The 18,621-nt window shown below is 32.2% G+C and overlaps 1 protein-coding gene across 7 annotated transcripts in view; it reads right to left on the reverse strand.

The window, feature by feature from the left end:
* The window catches only part of LOC111424712 (peptidoglycan recognition protein 3-like), a 76,134-nt gene that overhangs the window by 22,378 nt on the left and 35,135 nt on the right, over positions 1–18,621 (reverse strand). For 4 of the 7 annotated variants that reach the window (XM_071197918.1, XM_071197916.1, XM_071197921.1 and 1 more), the window contains one exon: positions 5,397–5,549. In XM_071197918.1, the coding sequence (XP_071054019.1) occupies positions 5,397–5,549 (153 nt within the window). Of the gene's footprint in view, positions 1–5,396; positions 5,550–16,296; positions 17,076–18,621 lie in introns of those variants that run through there. The other 3 variants (XM_023058350.2, XM_023058381.2, XM_023058372.2) reach the window with 3 other exon arrangements.

The following is an 18,621-nucleotide window of genomic DNA, read 5'->3' on the forward strand; positions in this document are numbered from 1 at the left end:
AAATTTATATAAAGGAAATTTATATATTGGGTAAATCACCACCATGGAATCAAGAAACTTCCACGTAATTATTAATTAGAATATTGTTAGGACAAGACATCATTTTATGGGTCTACCATAACCCTATGAAAAAGATAAGGATTTTTTTCTTGAAAAATATTCTTTTCCACAATTTTGCTTCATTTCCAGAATAAGTTTATGTTATAGTATCGATCTTACTATTAACCAGACAATTGTTCTTTTGTGATTGACTTGAAACGACACTTGTAAAATTTGTTATCTATTTTAATTTGTTGTACTCATGTTGGGTTTTAAGGGGTTAATGCATACGAACTACACGATTATTGTACAGGAAGAGATTGTCGCATAGCCTTTCCTACCAAATTCCAAGTCTCACCGCTAAGTATGGTTAATCCTGGTAACTTAACCAGCTTCATCTGAGATGCGGTAAGCAACTCGTATGGATGATAAGCAAGGATAAGGCTAACGGGAGAGGGAGACCCTGCAGAACAACAACCTCACCCTATAGAATAATAATAATAATAATAATTATTTATTGTGCCAACCCATGATACAACAAAACAAAAAAAAAAACAAATACAATTCATAATTAAACTAAAACTAGAACTAACACTAGCACTATCACTAGAACTAACACTACACCTAGAACTAGAAACTTTCGGGTTTAACTTCCACCGTCAAACAAAAAAAAGAACAAACAAACAAAATAAAAATGCATACTATAAAATAAAGAAAAAAAAACTGAGCAATAATGAAACTTATTTACATAGTACTAAATTTCATAATATTTAAAACAAAACTAACCAAGCACGAAAAACCTAGAGTCGATAATACAACCTGTCTCGCAACACTAAAGATCTAAATTTCGCGATAGAGCCAGCACACCTCACAAAATCAGGGATCACGTTTCACACCCTAGCCACTTGATACGAAAACGATTGTTTAAATTTGGTTGATTTGTGCCTAGGGATGGTAACACAAGATCCATGCCTCAAATTAAGGTGGTAAACATCAGTCCTGAACTTTATTTTATTAACCAAATAAGGAGGCTTCCCATGAAATAACACTGAATAGACCAGACACAGATAGTAAGTAGTAAATCTCTGTCTCATATTCAGCCACCTACAGAGCAATAGCTTATCCGAAATATGTTATCTACGCCCGATACCATAAATAAAACGTAAACAAGAGTTATGAACTACCTGCACCCTACGAGCACTGTCATACGATAAACACGGACTAAACACAGCACTACAATAATTAAAATGGGAAAGAACTAGTGAATGACACAAAAGTCGCTTCAATTCACAAGAAAGAATATTCCTGTTACCATAAAGCGAAAATAGGCCAATAATTTAAAGACAGGTACATATAATGTAAGGACGATGCTACAGACTGTAAAGATGATGGAGATTGGAGATGAACCGGTAAAGTAAAGGATGGGTGTTGTGGCATTCCAGGAAATTTGGTGGAAAGGTCACGGACGAGTAGATAAGACAAATTTTTCTATAGTGGAAGACCAGGTAAATGAGAGAATAAATCTCATTCGGTTAAAGGGAACCAAGCTTAAAACAAGGTAGAACGGAATCAGACTGTCAAATGGCTAAAGCCATGCCAATGAAGATAAAGAGTGCAGACTTCCAAAGAAAGGACATCTACAAGGCTACGTGGCAGATGCCAGTAACAAACAAGATCACGAATCAAGTTGATCATATTCTCATAACAAAGAGACAATAAATGTGCGAACATGCAGAGGGGCAAACTGTAATAGAGACATTTCTTAGTAAAAACAATGTAGCGGCAAATAATATCAACAACCATGATAGCGCGTAAAGGCAAGAAGAGAATAAAACACGCACTGAAAGATGAAAATACCTTACATGCGTATCAGCAAGATATCAGCAAAAATCTAAGAGAAATGGACATGAGTAAAGATATGAATGAAGAATGGAGTAACACTGAGAGGGTTCTACTAGAAATGGCCTGGAAGTTTTTGGAAACATAGCAGGTAACGAGAAACGAGTAGTATGACGGGGAATGTGAAAGATTTGGAGATGCAAAGAGGCACTAGGGAAACAGGCAAACAGGGAAGGGTATAAGGAAAAAGAAAAAAGAACCAACAAGCACATAAGATGGATGAAAAGAGGGATGATCACCATAAACAACGAAGAGTGAAAGACTTCTACAGAATGATAGAAGAAAGATGAAGAAAGATAAATCAAATTTTCCTCTTTAGTGAAGTAATGGAAAAAAACTATGAGTATAATACTGACCTATACTGTATATTCATTATCTTTACAAAGGGCCTTTATTATTACTGCTGCCGGGCTGAGGGGAGCTAACTTTGTAACTTTAAGAGGGCCTTTGACAGTATACAAAGAACCAGACTTGACTTTAATCTAAGGAAAATGGGAATCTCCGAAACACTAACAAAGTTGGCAATTGTGATAACGGAGGGCTTCAGGGCCGTGGTGCTGGAGAAAATATACAATGAATTCAGGATTCGGACTGCTGTGTGATAGGGAGTTGATTCGTCGGTGCTGTTGTTTAATCTTACCTTGCACTTTGCTATTGGCGGCCTTGAACACAAAGGCAAAATAAGAACAAAATCATTTCAAATATGTATGCGCATACGCAGTTAATGTAATAGCCAGAAGTTACAGGAGGCTTGTAGAGATATTTACTGACATTGAAAGAGCAGCCAAAGAGGACGGTATCTAGGGGCAAGGTTTATATATTAGAGGTTGTCTAAGTTCCTATGCTGCAATACTTTGATTTTAGTTTGTGGGCGAGGGGCAAGAGCAGGAGTGTTTCGTGACGTAAGCGATCACGGATTGCGCACGCAACCTCATGGCCATGTGGTGCTCCATGCCTTTGTTTAATTTGAATTGCTTGGCGGTATTATTTTCCACATGTGACGTAATGCGCAGTATGGTTGCGTACGAACCTAGACAACCTCTTATATATAAACCTTGATCTAGGGGAGCCAAACTGAAAATGTCTAAGACACTAGTTAGATCAGTTTTGACTTATGGAGCAGTGTCCTGGAATTTGATAGAAAGGGACAACGGTCTCGTGTCGTTGAGAGAAAAATTCTCCGTAAAATATTCCAACCAGTGACAGAGCATCCTCTTAATAGGAGGCGAAGACGCCATACAAATCAAATACATATCAAATCACAAAGACTCAGATGGGATTGACATATTATAAGAATGCCCAAAAAAAGACAGCGAGTGTAATCTTCAAGGCGAACATGATAGGTAGGAGAAGTAGGGACAGACCACATCCAAGATGGAAGAATAGGGTGGAGGAAACTTCTGAAGATGAAGAGTTAGAAGAGGGTCGACAAGCTGTACGTTAAAAGAAGAAGCAGAGGAACTGTATGTTGTTGCTGTGTGCAACATATATATTTATATTTTTTGAAAAAGTATAAAATTAACGTTGTAAAATAGCAGTTATTTAGTGGTAAATCATTAAGCAAACTAACAACTAAAGACGTTTAACCTGAAATGTTTTAAAGTTGTTTTTAACATTATGATGTTTACACTGACACGTGATACTTTTATTTTAATGGCACAGTCGAAGTGGTACACATGATGTTGGCGATAATTGTGTTTATTCTTTGCAAAGTTGCAACGACCAATTCAACCACCATTTCTTCGAGCTCAATGTTGATTTTGTCAATTTTAAACATCGTAAGCAAGCGGTGGTATCTCGATTTAAAGAAGGAAATTGTACTTGTAAGCAAAATCCTTGAGGTTGGTAAAAAAAATTTAACAAAGTATAATTTAAAATAAAATAAAATAAATTGGTGGAGTAGATAAAAACAACATTCAATTAAAAATTATTTCATCGAAATTATTATTTAACAGCACTTAGTGTTCGGCACTGTCACAAAAGTGCTGCTAATCACTTAAAAATGCATCTACATCAATAACTTGAAGTGATTACCTGATTATGAAAAATTGTACACCATTTTGTCATTAGGTTAATGACATGGAATATAAATAACAATGACATATTGCACAAAATTTTTTTTTGTGATGAAGGCTTGTTTCATTTATCAAAGTATGTTAATTCCCTAAATTATATTACATCATTTTTTTTTAAATTTTATTTTCCATTCTTTATCATGGTTACTCAGTCCTAAAAACATCAGCATGTCAAAGAACCCACATCAATGATTAAATATTACACACATTTAAATTTTCAACCAAACTACTATACATTTTTCATTTGAAATTATCATATTCTATTTTAAGTTTAACTTCATTTTTATTCATTAGAAAATTCTTTGCGAATACTTATCTGAAATAAAACGTTTCTCAGAATTTGCTCTCTGCATTATGATTCCAACGTGAACAAAACATTTTACGTCACGACAACGCCTTAGCCTTTCAAACTACGTCGTCTAAAAGTCAATATTTACTGTGGGTATACGTAAAGATGATACAAACCAATACCACATACTTATTACGTTTAAATTTATAAAATTTCGTCGAAAAATTTAAGTGAATTTATTTAATTATTAAAACCTTGACATTTTCTTCGTGGATCATTATCATCATGTAGATGCTTACGTAAGCTGATGATAATGTAATCGTTTTTTCTTTAAAATCGTCGCCAATGATGTGTTAACTTTTTTTAAATCTCAATAAATCTAAAGTATCTGTATCTATTATATGTATATTTTTTACCAAGAAGTGACATATGTTACCCACACGAGTGTGACCGATGCGATAAACATAGAAAAATAATCTATGATAAACTGTTATTCAAGGTGAAAGCAAACTAACATATTATACAAAATAACCAGTTGATCTTGTTGACTACTTTCGTTTTCATCAGATTAATAAAACGGATGTGGTTGTGGATTTTATGGTAACCATAAAAAGAATGAAAAGAAATCTACTTAACTCAAACTCTTTTATGATTTTTATTATGGCGATGATAAAATAACGCGAAAGAATACACCTGTGAATCCGTAATCGAGTTAAGGTCGATTGTAAAATAGAATAAAAAGATTTCTAAAAATAACTGGTTTGAAGCAGCGTTTCACACTTCATGCTTCGTTGATTTCCATCAAATAAACAGCTACTTTTTTAGTAGAAATTAATTTAGAGTAATAGAAATTCTGATTCTCAAAAGGATTATTAATAATTCATTTTATTCAAACCACTCATTAACCACTCAAAATAATTAAATCATAATTTGTTCCTTTCATTGTTACAATTAATTTTACAAAAAAAAAATAAATAGAAACAGGTATGATTAATTATTCGTCTGTGACTAAAGCTTGTTTCTGAGTCATTACAATGTCAACGGCATTTAAAATTTTTTAGATAACAAAGCTGACAAAAACGTGGATAACTCACCATCGTCGTCGACTAATATTTGGCTTACTGAAGAACTTGACCCCTTCAACGACAATGCCAAAGCAACTGCGGTTATTATTAGTAAGATCACAGCGAAAATTGCTCCTCCTACTAATAACCATTGGTTGTTTGATAACTTTTTTTCACCAGAACCTAAAAAAATTAAATTTAAAATTAAAACTTTTTTAAAATGATTAAAAATGTGGTCGAATATATTTATCAAAAAAGTGTTTCTAAGAAAAGATGACTAATTAAGATAAAATAAAATGTTTTAATTTCAATATAAATTAATTACTTATCAAGAATGTTTTTTTGATCTTTTTGAATGTAAATTTACAGTTTTGTGCCGATTCATAAACTCATTTGAATACCGAGAATATTACATTAATAACAAGAGTTTTCTGAGTATTCGTTCAGTTATTTTTATGTTGGAGTTATTATTGGAGTATTTGTCGATAAATTGTGAAACTACCGTTAGTTTTAAAAGTAGATTTTATTTATTTAAGGTATTTCTATTTATTTATTTTTGGATTATCGGTTATGACTCAAATTTATTGCATAAGTATATCAAAACGCATTAAGTTCCTAATTACAAGTGAATAAAAAAATACTTTGTTTATAAATTGAGGATAATTGACCTATTAAGATTAATTATTCATCTTAGGCAATGTAAATTAAAAATTAACATACGCTAAAGTATTCTAAGAATTTATCATTTATTTACCTTAATATTTATCATTTGAATAACTTTTAAATATTTTAAAGATTATACCGGAGAGTTTTCAATTAGAAAGTGTACACTTGTTATTCGTTTAAAAGTCGCGTTTCATAATAGACGACTAAGTAGTTATGCAAACTGGTTGTTGTTTTCGTTCCAATCATCGATTTATTCTATTCTACTTTACAGGCTGTAAGTTGTCTTTATTGTGCAAAAACATTCACTTTATCTCCTAATCGTTTTCTGGAATTTAATTTTTATTTATCTGGAAGCGTTTTGGGTACCTTTTGGGCTTCTTTTAGAGCTTAAATCTTTATAGAAATGTTAGATATCAGGCAAAACAAGAATTCTGTATAGAACTAAAAATCACTACCAGAACAAGAACAGGAAGACAAGGACGTTGTGGGTACATGATCAATGTCCATATCAAGAACAAATGCTGTGTCGTAAGTGAGCCCTTGGTTTCAGAAATAACGTCAAGAACGGCTAGATATCTGAGAATACGTTGGATCTAACTAGTCGTCGAAAGGAAATCAAATCAGGAATAAATATTAACAAAATAAGGAAGCAAATAGCCCAAGCACACGCAGAGAATACAACAGCCCATCTAGTAAAGAAAAGCGTAAGAAGTGGATAGACGAACAAGCACATAGAGCAGAGCTTGCGACAGCAAGAGCTGATGTCAAGAAACTATATAGCTTTATGAAAATGCTGTCTAGGGAAGGATTTAATAAGAGTGGACCTATAAGAGGTAAAGGTGGACAACTGTTGACAACACCAGAAGACCAGCTCAAGAGATGGAAAAAGATTTCTCTGAGGTTGGAGCACATAAAGGCACAAACTCGTAATGAAATTAAAACAGCCCTCAAGCAGATCAGTAATAGAAAGGTACGAGGTGTAGATCAAATTTCACTTGTAGTACTAAAGCAAGACATTGAGGCTACTATTGGATTATTGCACCCGTTACTTGAACATACATGATCGGGATAAAGATTGTCTAGAAACTGGAAACATGGATTACATTAATAGTAAAACTACCAAAGAAAGGGGACACCACGAATTGTAACAATTGTCGAGGCATCACTTTTCTGTCAGTGCCAAGTAAAGTACTCTCGAGGATAATCCTGAATCAGATTATGAAAGTCAAGTATACTCTACTTGACTTTCATCGACTTTGAGAAGGCCTTTGACTTGTTAAATAGAAGAAACACTCTAGAAGAATATGTTGTCCTTCTGAAGATCATCAGTATTAGTTGGGACATATATGAGTGGCATGAATGTCAGGTGATGCATAATGGAAAAATTACCGATCCTATCCAGGCAAATTTTGAGGTGAGAGAAGGGTGTATTTTGTCACCCATGCTGTTCCTCCTGATATTGTATAGAGTGATGAGAATACAGAAGAAAGGAAAAAGACTTGATGACGTTGAGTTTGTAGATGACATTTATCTACTTACACAGAGATTTTGTGACATGGTAAAGCTGAGAAAACTGCAAAATCGAAGGAGATGAGGATCAATTCTGTAGTTGGAGCTAAATTAACAGTGAATGGAACGAGTTGAAACATTCGTGAACCTTGGTAGCATTGTTAGGAAAGATGGAGGGGTAAAGGAAGATGTGAAGAAACGAATACAAAGATCAAATGACGGCTTCGTGCAATTATACCCTATCTAGCAAAATAAGAACATTTGAAAAAGAACAAAACTTTGCTTGTTTAACAACAACATAATGTCAGTTCTCCTGTATGGGAGTGAAACATGGAAGGTCACCAATGGGATGTCGAACAAGTTACAAGTGTTCATTAATTAGAGAGAACAATCCAAAGACCCATTAGTGACCAAATTAAGGAGTGGAAATGGTGTTTGATTGGCCACATGCCAAGGAAGCCTCATGGAGCAGTTGAAATGTCAGTAGTTTCTGAAACTAGCTATATTGGAATCTATCATAATTTACACTTTTATTTTAAAATTTTGAAGAAGTTAAATATAAAAGTTAAATTCAATAAGAAAGGATATTTTTTTCTGCCTTCTATTTGGTATAAATATGTTGAGAATACAGAGGTTAAGTTTTCGACTGGTAAACGTTTTCCTGGCTTTTTACCGTCTTCTATCTGGCATAGAATTTTAACGAAATGACAAAGAAATCAAGAAATAAACAAAAATAGCTTTTAATTTCTTCTGCCTTTTTTTCTGTAAGTTTTTTTTGGGACAATTATTGTGTATATATATCATGAAATGACAAAATAAGTTAATTAATGAAAGCTAAGAATGTTATTTCTTACGTTTTCTAAAAAACATAATGAACCTAATAAATAGGCAGAAAAAGTGTGCATTCTTTCTGGAACAAGTAGCTCAGTAATATAAAAAGATCAAAAACAAAATCGAAAAAATCAGAAAATAATTTTGAGTTCCTTTTACCTTAGTAGCTTATTATCGTTGTTCGTAAAATAATTACGAAAACCAGATAAAAGAAGCAGACTGCATGTTTATCCATTCTGGACCTAGAGAAGGCATTTGATAAGGTGCCTAGAGTGTAGAAATGATAAAAGTTATCCAGAGCATAGAAACAGCGTGAACCGTGTGATAAAACGAAATGCACAATCGGAAAACTTCATAACCAGAAAACCTTACAAAATAACAAGCAATGGTCTAAGGTTGGGTTACAGAAATTTAAGAAGTATACAGGCTAATATTGACTAATTGAAGCGAGTCATGGAGACTTACAAAGAGAGACAAAAGCAAGATCCATGCAAAGGATATGAAATTTTTAAGAAGAGTAGGTACAAGTAGGTACAACCAGTTTGGGAGGCTAGGATACCGATGAGGAGAGAAAGAGGACGACCAAAGGAGGCTCGGAAAGATGTGATAGGGCAGATTCTTAAAAATTAAAAATTTTGAACAAAAGCCGGAAAACTGGCGAGGGACAAAGGCGAATGGAAAAGATTTGTTCATATGTATTGAAATAGTAAAAACCTCGTACTCCGAACGGAATTAGATTATATATAGTGTAAGCTATTCGACATTATAGACAGCTATTATAGACAGCCTTTCGGCTGTCTTCATTCAAGATTCATGGCTGCTATTTCTTTATTAAACTTAAAGAAAAAATGGTGAAAGAAGAATACCAAAATGGTAATCAAAAAAAAAGATAATACATAAATTCCTGGGTTAAAGGCACCTGAATATCATCTATGTATCTGAATAAACACTAAAATTTAAAAAGATGGTAAAAGAAGCCCTCCTTATGCGTTCTATCTAGAATATTTAAAGAAATTAACGAAGAAATGGAATCTCAAAGTAACAAATAAGATAGCAAAAAGCTATAATTTATTTTGTCGTATTTTTGCGAGTTATTTTGTAAGTTCACGAAAAAAATTTTATGCCTTGATTTGGAGGTCAAATACTTATTTAAATATCAACAATGATGTTAGTTTCCCTCAATGTTGATATTTTAACAATCAGGTAAGATAAGTCAAAGGAAAGGCAGAACGATATTTGGCCTCCTTTTCAATATTTTTTGCCTTTAGTAAGCTTTATGGTTGTCATTTTTTATTAAGCCTAAAAGATGAAACCCAAAATAATAATTAAAAGAAATGTTCAAAACCTCATTCCTGGACTTAAGCCACCTACTTAAATTTTTAGAATATTTGGATTAATATCTTAAAGAAACCAATAAATCTCAAAGACGAGCGAGAGGATCCAATAAGACGACAGAAGAACACGGAATGGTGTTTGGCTTCCTATTACATTATTTCCGCCTTCTTTTCATTTTTGTTCCACTTTCTATCTAGCATAAACATTTAAAGAAATCAATAAAAAACTGGAGAGAAATCAGAAAGAAACCAACAAGAAATCAAAACAACATTATTCCTTTTGTCATTTTCTGTAATTTTTTTTTAAATTTGCTGTTCATCCAAAAGCCCTTAAACTTTTCTATGCTTTGTTTTAGAACTACAATACTTATTAAAATGTCAACAAGGATTTAAAATACGTTAAAGAAAATCAGAATTGTATTTACGTTTCTTTGTAGTATTTCTAACATCAATTTTTAAAGATGCTAAAACGCAATTAGAAGAAATCTGAGTAGGTACCTTTTTCTTTCTTTGCCTTTTTCTGGTATAAGTATCTAAGAAAAAATTTCTTCAGAATCATTTTTGAATTGAGAAGAAATTTCAACGTTATCTTTTGAATTAATGCAGATTTAAACCTTTAAGTTTCTAAATTTATGTCAAACATTACTTTATTGGGTGAATAAGCAAACTGAAATAACCTTATCGCCTATTTGTTTGAATAAGTATAGAATACCACAAAATTTTATTGATAAAGTTACCATTTAATCCGGTATTATTTAGTTTATTTGATTTGATTGTACATGTACGTGAATAAGAAATGTAAATAAGTAAAGAAAACCGGTTGAAAATAACATGAATTTTAATAAGTTGCGCTATTAGTCGCCTCCTGCGTCATGTGAGTTTCTAGTGATTTTTTAAAAAAATAATTTTCTCAAGGCTGGTGAGTATTTGAAACCGTTCAAGAGGAACAACTCTGTTTTAATTCTTGGTATATCTCAGGTAATAAAGGAATTTTTTTCTTTATGGTTTTTGTGGGTGATAACAAGCTTTTATGGTCATGTTAATTATGAAATGATTACTTTTTAAATTAGTTTTTGCAACCGTAGATTTAAAAATCATAAAGGTTATATCATAGATATAATGCGACAAAACTACAAATGCAAAAAATAAAGTATTTTTTTAGTATAAAATAATATAGTACGCTTTTTACATTTTGAATTTATTATAAAATTTTTAAGTTTTTCTTGTTTTTTGTAGTTTTAAAAAATATAATTATTCCATCTCCTAAAAGTTCCCTTGTAACACTCATAACAAACAATACACAGTAATTTTCCAGACAAAAATAGTGTATTAAGTAGTATAAAAAAAATGATGTACAAAAATAATACATTTTAATAAATCGTGCATAAGTCAAGTTGTTTTTGGTCATATTGTAAATATAGTAATAGTGGCAACTATTACAATATTAACCAAATACAGTTCTGAATCTTTTCCTTCAGACTTCATAAAATTGAATAACCCTTGTAAAATTGTAAGAAAAATATGAAATAAGATGTTAAAGATGTTGAAACAAATGGTAATCTGTTAAAAATGGTTTAATGCTTAACTACTTAGTTGCAAGAAGTAAATCTATTCAGAATGTATCACGTGCATATACATATTAATATGGAGTAGAGGGAGATGCGCGCGATACAAGGACCTCATTGTAGACAGCACACGTGCCTCACACTATTTCATAGCATAATTGCGGTTGTAAATTCTCTAACATTGAAGTTTAACATCTTGATAACTATTAAAAAGAATCGCTGCAATGGTTGTAGGACTGATTTTGAACATATTCATACGAGAAAACTTTGTGAGTGCACTAATGACCACTAATATTGGTTAAGAGTTCATAATATTTTATGGCAATGATAAAGAAGGATAATAATAGCAAAGATCAAATGGCAAATAATAGAATGGTAGGAGTGTTAAAACTAGGAAATTAAGTATGGGAGTACATAAATATAATTAGGAGAACGAACAAAAACAGAAGGTCAGAGAAATGTACAGGAATTGATTAAGGTAATTTAAACGACAAAGGGATTGATACATGGGTGCTCACTGAGTACAAACTTATTTGCTTTGCATAATAAGGCTGAAATTTGTGTGTGAAAAAAAGTGTGAATTTTATGATTTATAAATTATCGCCTTCAAACACATCATTAAATTATGTTTACGAGAAAAATTTATAAATAGCTTTTATATTATCTATTAGGATTATTATTGGATAACCAAATATTAAAAGATGATGTAGACCTAACAAAAATGTAGCTCGAATACAGATAATGTTAACCGGATGTTCATGTTTGTGTGGTAAGCAGGAATCAAGATGTGCAAAATATGCTACGAGGCTGACTACGATGACATCAGTTTACCTCGGCACGAGGATCTCTATATCACGGACTAATATTAGTCACCTCCCTCATTTTAGACGCCATCATTTGTACACAATGCCAGGAATCACAATGAAGTTATAAATTTCTTTAAAAAATTAACTACTTCCAGTTTCACTTTTGCCCTTAAATATAATTCATTGAAAATCAACTAAACACTCAAAAATCAGAAGCTACTATGTGCCGTCTTAATTTTACCTACAGAAAAACACGGAAAAGTATGTAATTCAATCGTCACAGTTGAGTGAAGAAAGAAATCACAGAACATTATGTTATACATCATGTTTGAAATGTCAATACTATGAACACAAAAGTTTATTGCTCACTCAAGCCTAAATGCATTAAAGGTTGCGAAGAACATAACCATGCCCAACTTGGACCTAGCTGTAACTAAAAATATATAATTTCCCCATTCATCAGTAATAGACTAAATAGATACCCACCACCAATCCTAATATCATTCAATCAAAAAGTAACTCCAAATTCCAAAGTTCCTAGATTAGTTATCGGGCATTTTAATTGGAAAAGTGTTTAGAATATTATGAGTAATCTAAACTTAGAGTCTCCTCAATAAACCACGGAAAGTATAGACACTAATATAGTATCTACGATAAAAAAACCAAATTCCATTACCATGAAGAATTATATAGGGTCGCTTATACGTATGGAAACGATGTGTATGGAAAAAGTTTTAGTGTTTTTTAAAAGCTATTACAATAAAGACAAATAAAGTATACAGGGTCAGCCAAAAAGTAATAACGTAACAAAGTTGTGTTTTGTTTAAAGGAACACGCTGTATATTATTCCATATTTCAGTTCATCTTGAAATTCTAAACAAAATTCATATAGCACATCATAAACCTAAACTTAACCGTTTTCGAAATATTGAACCGAAATCCGAAGTACTTCGAACTTGTTTCTGCAGAAAGTTGCAACTTGGCATCCGAAATGTTTAACACTCTTTCAAAAGACGGTATCGAAATCTACTTTTTCGAAAGACATTCTAGGTATAGTGTTAGTTCTAGTTTTAGTTTATTACATCTTTTCCTATTTTTTATTAAACATTTTTGAAAGAGTATGCAATCGTTACATTAAGAATATCTTCTTGGGGGACTAATAGTAACGTTTTGTCTGTGTGGTTTTATCATAACAGCCCATCTTGGGAGTAATCATGAATAAATACCGTGTTTCCCATAATATAATTTCTGGAGTACTTTGAGTTGAGCAAGAGTTGTTTGAGCATAAAAACTCTGTGAGGTTGCACTCTAAAATATAGGATTATTAAATTTAGATCTGGTGTTGCTACCCTTAGAGGGAGAGTCAATAGAGGTTGTCTACAAGAGGGTATAATATCACTCTATTAATGGAATATCACCTTGAACAACCTAATTATACGTCTCATTTTATTACATCCGTCCTTGTCATAGGTGAATACGTAAATGTGCATTTTAATGGATTAGAAGTAACACTCCAATAAAACTGGTGTGGTAACTAATACCCTATACTCAGCTTTTCTTACAAACATAGGTAACATTAACATTCATTAATCAAACATGGGCAATAAGTATGGACGCAAAAAATGGTTGTTGTGCCACTTAAAATACCATAAAACATCAATTTGTAATTAAAACGAAAAAAAAAAAAGTAGACATGTTTATTCTTTAATGCTACTTAATAAAATTGCATGGAGTATTATTAACTTTTTTTTTGTTTTTGCCAACGGCAATGTAATGGGTTAGTGGATAATAGAGACGGCTCTATAACTCGAAATTTTCCTAAATCATTGCGAACAATTCATTAATGACGTAAAACATACGCAGATAGGAGTTACATTTTGGACAGGATATAAAAGAGTATATTGAGAGAGGAGAAGGCAATTGCGTCATCAGATAGGGTGAGAAGATACATAGACGGCTTAATTTTAAACATTAGAAGTTAGGGTAGGCATAGGAAAATTTGATATGGATTGTTGGCCAGGAGATGTTGACATGAAAAAAAAAAGGAATAGGAAATTGTAGGTAGTATGTTTGCAGATAGGAGAGGAGGGTATAAGTGTCAATAAGTATACATAATGAGATATACAGAGGTGTTCAAAAAGTTCCTGTACTTTTTTTAAACGTTGTGATTTTTTGTTCATTCTGATGATTTCGTTGAATTTTTCATGTAATTTCAGTTACGTGTGCTTTATGAATCGTCAAAATACACGTATCAGTGTTGTTGAGCTGCACATGGGGAATGAAAACGGCCGATATCGTACGGACGACTGGTTTTTAGAAATAAACTGTCTACGATGATATCAAACGTACAAGGAGACTAGATCGATCAGGAAAATGGCAAAGGAGCTTGGCGTCAGTATTGGTAGCACTTGCAACATTGTCAGAAGAAAGCTAAAGGTCTCCACTTCCTCAACGATACAATAAAGCTGAAAAGCTTTATCGCCGAATGAATCGTCTGATTGCTGGTGCTCGTTGCCCAACAACCATTAGCACCAACATCAACTACTTAAAAAGGTCAGCAGAAGACCATTGCTGCAAAAATGAACGGTCGTAGCCATTTCTCCGCTTCTGTGATAGTTTGATCAACGTTCACAGCTATGAACAGAGTTTTATGAAACGTTCTGGAGTAGTGGCGGAACTCTTTGATCAAGAAGGATTCATTTTTCAGCAAGACATTCACAATCACAATTCGACAATCACCTTTTGCTTTGAAGAGCTTTTTCGCGGCTTTTGAGGCAAAGCCGCTTGGACGTCTAATTAGCGAAATCTCAACCCAATGGGTTACTCCGTTTGGTCCAACTTAGAGCAAAAAATTTCAGGAACACGATACGCCATTGTAGAAGTGCTTAAAACGACTCTGGAATGTGCCTGGGACTAGACAGAGGAAAAGCGCAAAGAATAATTGTAAAGTTTCAGAGTCGGAATAAGGATAGATATTGATGTAAAACGTGTATCATACATCAAGCCACTGTATTCTTTGATTATTTTGTCATATTAACTTATTTATTATTACTGTTTCCTTACAATGGCGCATTATAGCCCCCATTACTAACGAAAAAAAGAACCTTTTCTTGGCGATAACATATCTTATACTCGTAATTTAAATAAGTGTAATTTCAAAGTTCTAAGCTGTTCTATTCGTCTACAATTATGATCTATTTGGTCAAAAAAATTATGTACTTATTATAAGTACCATAAGCTCCTATTATTCCCGATTATATCATAATTATCTATTTGTTGTGCTATTCACTTTATCATCGAGCTATATGATAATCACTTATTTATGAAGTCGTTGTGTCGCATTTAAGTCCACTGTCATTAACGAAATAAAACGGCCAATCATCTACGATAAACACTTTTCGAACAAAGTTGAATGAACTTGATGAAACGAACTGTGCAACTATTACATGAATAATTAAACTGGGTGATATTTTTAAAAAGAAATGCTCTGAATTTGCGCGTAAGATGATATCCAAGAGTGATTAAGATATATTGTTTAGAGTTATTCTATGCTGAAATATTTCTTAATAATTCCGGTTCTTATGTTATCGTTTCTGTCTCCAATATTGAGGTAATTTTCTGGGACACACTATATATTTGATGATTTTTTATAGACAACTTCGAACTATATTCTTTAGTATTTCATTGTATTTCGCAATTGGACTTAAAACCATGAACTTTATAATATGAATCATTTCACATACACGGTTTATTGTGGAATTATTGTGTTGAAGTATAGATAAGAGTATGTTAATGGCATAAACAACCTGTCAATTGAAAAATTGTTTCGTTTTTTCCTTTACAGCGTTTCAAAGTCGCAAGGTTTATTAAAAGGAAACGTTATGTTTATTCATTAAATGATATATATGTTTTAATAACACTCTTAACCACCTGGATATATTCTTCTATTGAATCTTAATTAGTATGCAATTGAAATTCTAATACCGATTGAAAATGTCCTTGCCGTCTGCTTTGTAAAAGTTTTTTCGATTCAGTACGTGGTTTTCAATAATTCTATATAGAGACACGAGAATCATTAAAAAAATAAATAAATTACGGAGTTTATCAAATATGAAAGGTCAAAACAGTGACCTTCCAGTTTTTTCTTTCTCATTTCAACAGAAGTTATTACTGTTGCATTTCATCGAAACCCCCCTCTCAATATTAATATAAAAATTACCTCTAATCGTTTCAAAATGGTCGTGATTTATTCCATTAGGTAATTTGCCGTGTCCATTAATATGATGAACACCATCGGTCGTATAACCATCGTTATAACTCGCGTAATTTAAACCACCTTCCACTTTTTCGTTTATCGCCAACTGCGGTTGTTCATGATATATATCGTTCGTTTCCGGCAACTTATTTTCACCATCGCGATTTGTGTATAAAATTTGTTTAATCGTAACTGGTCCTTGATAATAAGTTTTATTTCCGAAATGCACATCACTGGAATTAGTCACTTCGATGTTTTGAAAACACGGTGCTTTATCTTCAGCATCATGTAAAACTACAGCACCATCACAATTATCCGTCGAAGCTGTTGACACACTTATCGTATCTTCATCCTCCCTTTCTTCATCACCATGTTTAATTCTTTGTGATATCGTTGTATCCAAATGAACCACGTCAGATACCATAATTTCACCAAAAAAATTTATTCGTTTTTACAGTTTTCTGTTTCTTCGCTTTCTTTTTATCTAGAAACTTTAAGGATTTTGCTGAAAAATTGATGTGTTGTTTTTTGAATTCTTCTAGAATTATTTATTTGGTTTTCTTTAGTAATTTTTGTTAAATCTTCGAGTTTGATGTTTTGATGATTGCGTTCGAAGGCGCAAAAATAAAATAGGATGTTTTGCGTCACATCGTCGCGAGTTATCAATGTTTACCAATTCGAAACGAACGAAAGCGTGTATCGAAGTTCGTTTAAACTGGAAGTCTCGACTTAAACTGTTGGTAAAACGAGAACGTTTGGAAAATTGCGCTGAGAGAATGTTTGGAAAACCCAGCGCATGCGTGATTTGAATTCTTTCATCGCCATTGGTGCGGTTTTGAATAACTATTACTTATCTGATTATGGCTTAAATCGTTTAAGTCGCGACAAATTCTTTATTATTTAAGATTTAGATCCTTTTACAAATTAATAAGCAAACAAATAGATTATTTTTTGTTAGGGTTTTGAAGATATGGACGATTGGAAAGTTTAAAGTTCAGATTAAATCTATGAAAGTTGTTTCTTATATTTATTATTTACATACAATAAAATGATTTCTTCTCGTACGATTTCATATGTTAGATATCGAAACGTTTTAATATTTTAATAATTTTTACTAGATTTTTTAGGAATTTTTTCAAGAATGTTGTTTTAAAACTCTGACGTTGGACTTGTCCTTTAAAAGACCTTAAAAACAAATTGTTCGTAACAGTTCTTTTTTAGTACTCTTTAAGTTGAAAATCAAATGTACTTTATGATTCGATTACGTATTTTATGGTGAACATCAAAACATGATTTTAACAAAAACAATTAAATCCGAGAAAGCAACTATAAAAACATATTTTTTCTTTTTAATGAGTTGTTTATTAGTTTTCTATTTCCTGCTTCTCTTTTTTATTTTTAGATTTTTTTAAAACTATTTATTTTACTAATTTGTTTACTTCAAAGATTTACTTGACTAACATCTTCAAAAAGCTTTTTTTAACCAGAAAAATTAAACAGTGTTTTAATAACTAGAAACTTCCTAGTTTTAGTTTTATTTGTTATAAACTTGCTTAACCTAAATAACACTTTTCTTTGTTTTAAGTTAAGGTGGGCTCCAACACTGGACTTTTAGACACCTGTGAATAAGCAAGCTTGTTTTGATATTGGTTATTTTGATAAAAACGTCATCCTCTTTATTTACCAGGCATTTATTTCCGAATCTTGACAAACAACTTAAAAGGTTGAATATTTGAATAACCACGAATTGAAATAAATTTTTTAGTTACATAAAATTTTAAGACTTTAGAATTTACTCACAATAATGTCCTTGTTCTATTTTTAACATTTTTAATAATACTAATTCTATCTTCTGAACAGCTTATTTATTTATGGCAAACACTTGTTTAAGGCGTCTAATTCAATTCGTTTATATCATCTATAATATTATTAATTCAGTGTTATTAGTAGTCTTTCCATAAAATAGTATACACCGCATCAGTTAACATTTACATAAAGACACTATTTGACCTTATGATTTGTGTCCGAGAGATACTTAGTTTTGATTCAAAACCAAGATGGAACTGATATTCGGCCATCGTTCTAGTTTCGATTGGAATCGAATCTTAATTGACAAAATGTAGAGAGATTTATTTCCAGTAATTGCCGTGACGCGAATTGCACCGATGCAAGATCTGGAATATCAGTTATGATATTTTTTGTGTTCTTTAGTGTTCTTCTTTCTTGAATAAATTAGGTAAAATATAGCCGCTATAACGATTATACACACAAGTCGTTGAACTACCAATG

The sequence above is a fragment of the Onthophagus taurus genome, chromosome 1 (genome assembly GCF_036711975.1).
Source record: "Onthophagus taurus isolate NC chromosome 1, IU_Otau_3.0, whole genome shotgun sequence".
Taxonomy (NCBI): domain Eukaryota; kingdom Metazoa; phylum Arthropoda; class Insecta; order Coleoptera; family Scarabaeidae; genus Onthophagus; species Onthophagus taurus.